The sequence below is a fragment of the Propithecus coquereli genome, unplaced genomic scaffold (assembly GCF_000956105.1).
Source record: "Propithecus coquereli isolate 6110/MARCELLA unplaced genomic scaffold, Pcoq_1.0 Scaffold177, whole genome shotgun sequence".
Classification (NCBI taxonomy): Eukaryota; Metazoa; Chordata; class Mammalia; order Primates; family Indriidae; genus Propithecus; species Propithecus coquereli.
This window is the reverse complement of record NW_012142412.1, coordinates 3320844-3322791: the sequence shown is the minus strand read 5'-3', so window position 1 is coordinate 3322791 and position 1948 is coordinate 3320844. Positions and strand designations below refer to the sequence as shown.

Genomic DNA, 1948 nt, shown 5'->3' with positions numbered 1-1948 from the left:
TATAAATCAGTACTTTAAAATTCTTTGTGCATACATGAAATCATTGATTGGGTTTTAATTCCCCACTTCCCCCTTTACTTATTTAATATAAAGGCAGATAATTTGGTTGAGGGCCTATATGAATATTTTTTTAGATTTTGATTCCTTGAGCCATAAATCTTAGCAGATGAATTAGTTCTTGTCCTAATCAAAAAAGTTTTATTCCAGTGTCTACAAAAAAGAAGAAAAACCTAAATTTTACTTAATGCTGCCAGATATTCTAATCTTTTCTTAAAATTTAAGTAAATCAAAGACACATTTGTGGCTATTATACTGTACATTGTTATTTTGAAATTAACTGAAAATATGTGCACAATCATTTTTGAAATTAGGCCACTTAAAGTGTCCATTCAAATGCATGGTGGCCCCTGTTACTGGGCTCTTATTTGTTATTTTTTAACCAAGTATACCAAAAATCTTTCAACATTTTTTATATATACCTGTCTTTTAAAAATATCAATTATTTTTGTTTTTCAAGGAGTTCCCAAAACATACACCTTTTCTAGCTTTTCTTTTTTGAGATAGAGTCTCACTCTGTTGCCTGGACTAGAGTGCCATGGCATCAACCTAGCTCACGGCAACCTCAAACTCCTGGGCTTACGCGATCCTTCTGCCTCAGCCTCCCAAGTAGCTGGGACTATAGGCATGCGCCACCATGCCCGGCTAATTTTTTTTTTTTTCCTATATTTTTAGTTGTCCAGCTAGTTTCTTTCTGTTTTAAGTAGAGACGGGGTCTTGCTCTTGCTCAGGCTGGTCTTGAACTCCTAACCTCAAGCTATCCTCCTGCCTTGGCCTCCCAGAGTGCTAGGATTACACGTGTACAGGTGTGTGCCACCATGCCTGGCTGATTTACTTGTCTTTAATGAGGCCAAAGGCATTGATTATACTTTCCATATAGTTATTTGCCAAACAACTGAGGGTAGGTCTTTAAGCTACCCACTTAAAGTTTTGTTCCCAGCACTAGGTTGCATTTAAAAAGTTTGAAGCACAGATTTTTAGATACATAAGGAGAGAGGACATTAAGCTTGGTGATTTTTTAGTTTGGGAAATGCTTACCATACTAGTGTCTTAAAACCATTTTGAAGTGCTGTTTAAGAACAAGTGAAAATATTGTAGTAGGCAAGATTTCTGCTTTCAGTAGCTAAATCAAAGTTTTTAAAGAAAAAGTTTGATTTTTCCCAATAGGCAGCAATGGATTTTTGCATGAACATGAACACAAAGGCAAACAGGAAGAAGTTGGTCCGGGCACTCTTCATAGTTCCTCGACAAAGGTAGGTATTAAAGAAGAGAAATTTGTTAACGTTTTTACTCTGTAATGATGGTTGTAAGCTTAAAATTCTTATTTATTTCTTTAAAAATATCACTTGTCTTGACTTTAGTCACTAATAGGCATTTTCATTATTATTAGCATATTTTCTAGAACTTGTTTCTTACTGGTTTTTGTTCATTGTTAGCTCTAGTGGAAATGCTTTTTCTGATACCTATTATTTTAAGAGAAAATATTTAAGAATAACTTAAGAGTAATAATAATTGCTAGAAGCAGTTGGGTTTTGCTTCTGAAGAGAAAAAAATGATAAATGGTATATAAGTGTTTTGGACAGTTTTTACTTTGTGTAAAGATCATATTAATTTAGTGTATCTAATTCTTGTAGTTTTGTTTAAATGAAAAATTTCAAGTGATTTAGGTAATTATGATAGTTTAGAGATGAAGTAGCCCACCTAGAGATTCATTTGGTAGAATCGGAAGTAACATTAGTGATTATGTGGCTAGTAATTCAAGTACATATTCAGTTGTGTAATGCTTTTAGAGAATTCTGATGCTTTATATTATGCGAAATTAAAAAGCCCCACTTCAGCTGAGTATTTCAGGACTACTCATAGAATGTTGACCTTAGGATCCTAGAGGAGA

At 33.8% G+C, this 1948-nt stretch overlaps 1 protein-coding gene across 3 annotated transcripts in view; it reads left to right on the top strand.

Annotated features, from left to right (window-relative positions):
• Nucleotides 1-1948, top strand: part of UPF2 (UPF2 regulator of nonsense transcripts homolog (yeast)) — a 137625-nt gene that overhangs the window by 58684 nt on the left and 76993 nt on the right. For all 3 annotated transcript variants that reach the window (XM_012642200.1, XM_012642199.1, XM_012642201.1), the window contains exon 8: nucleotides 1225-1310. In XM_012642200.1, the coding sequence (XP_012497654.1) occupies nucleotides 1225-1310 (86 nt within the window). The remainder of the gene's footprint in view (nucleotides 1-1224; nucleotides 1311-1948) is intronic.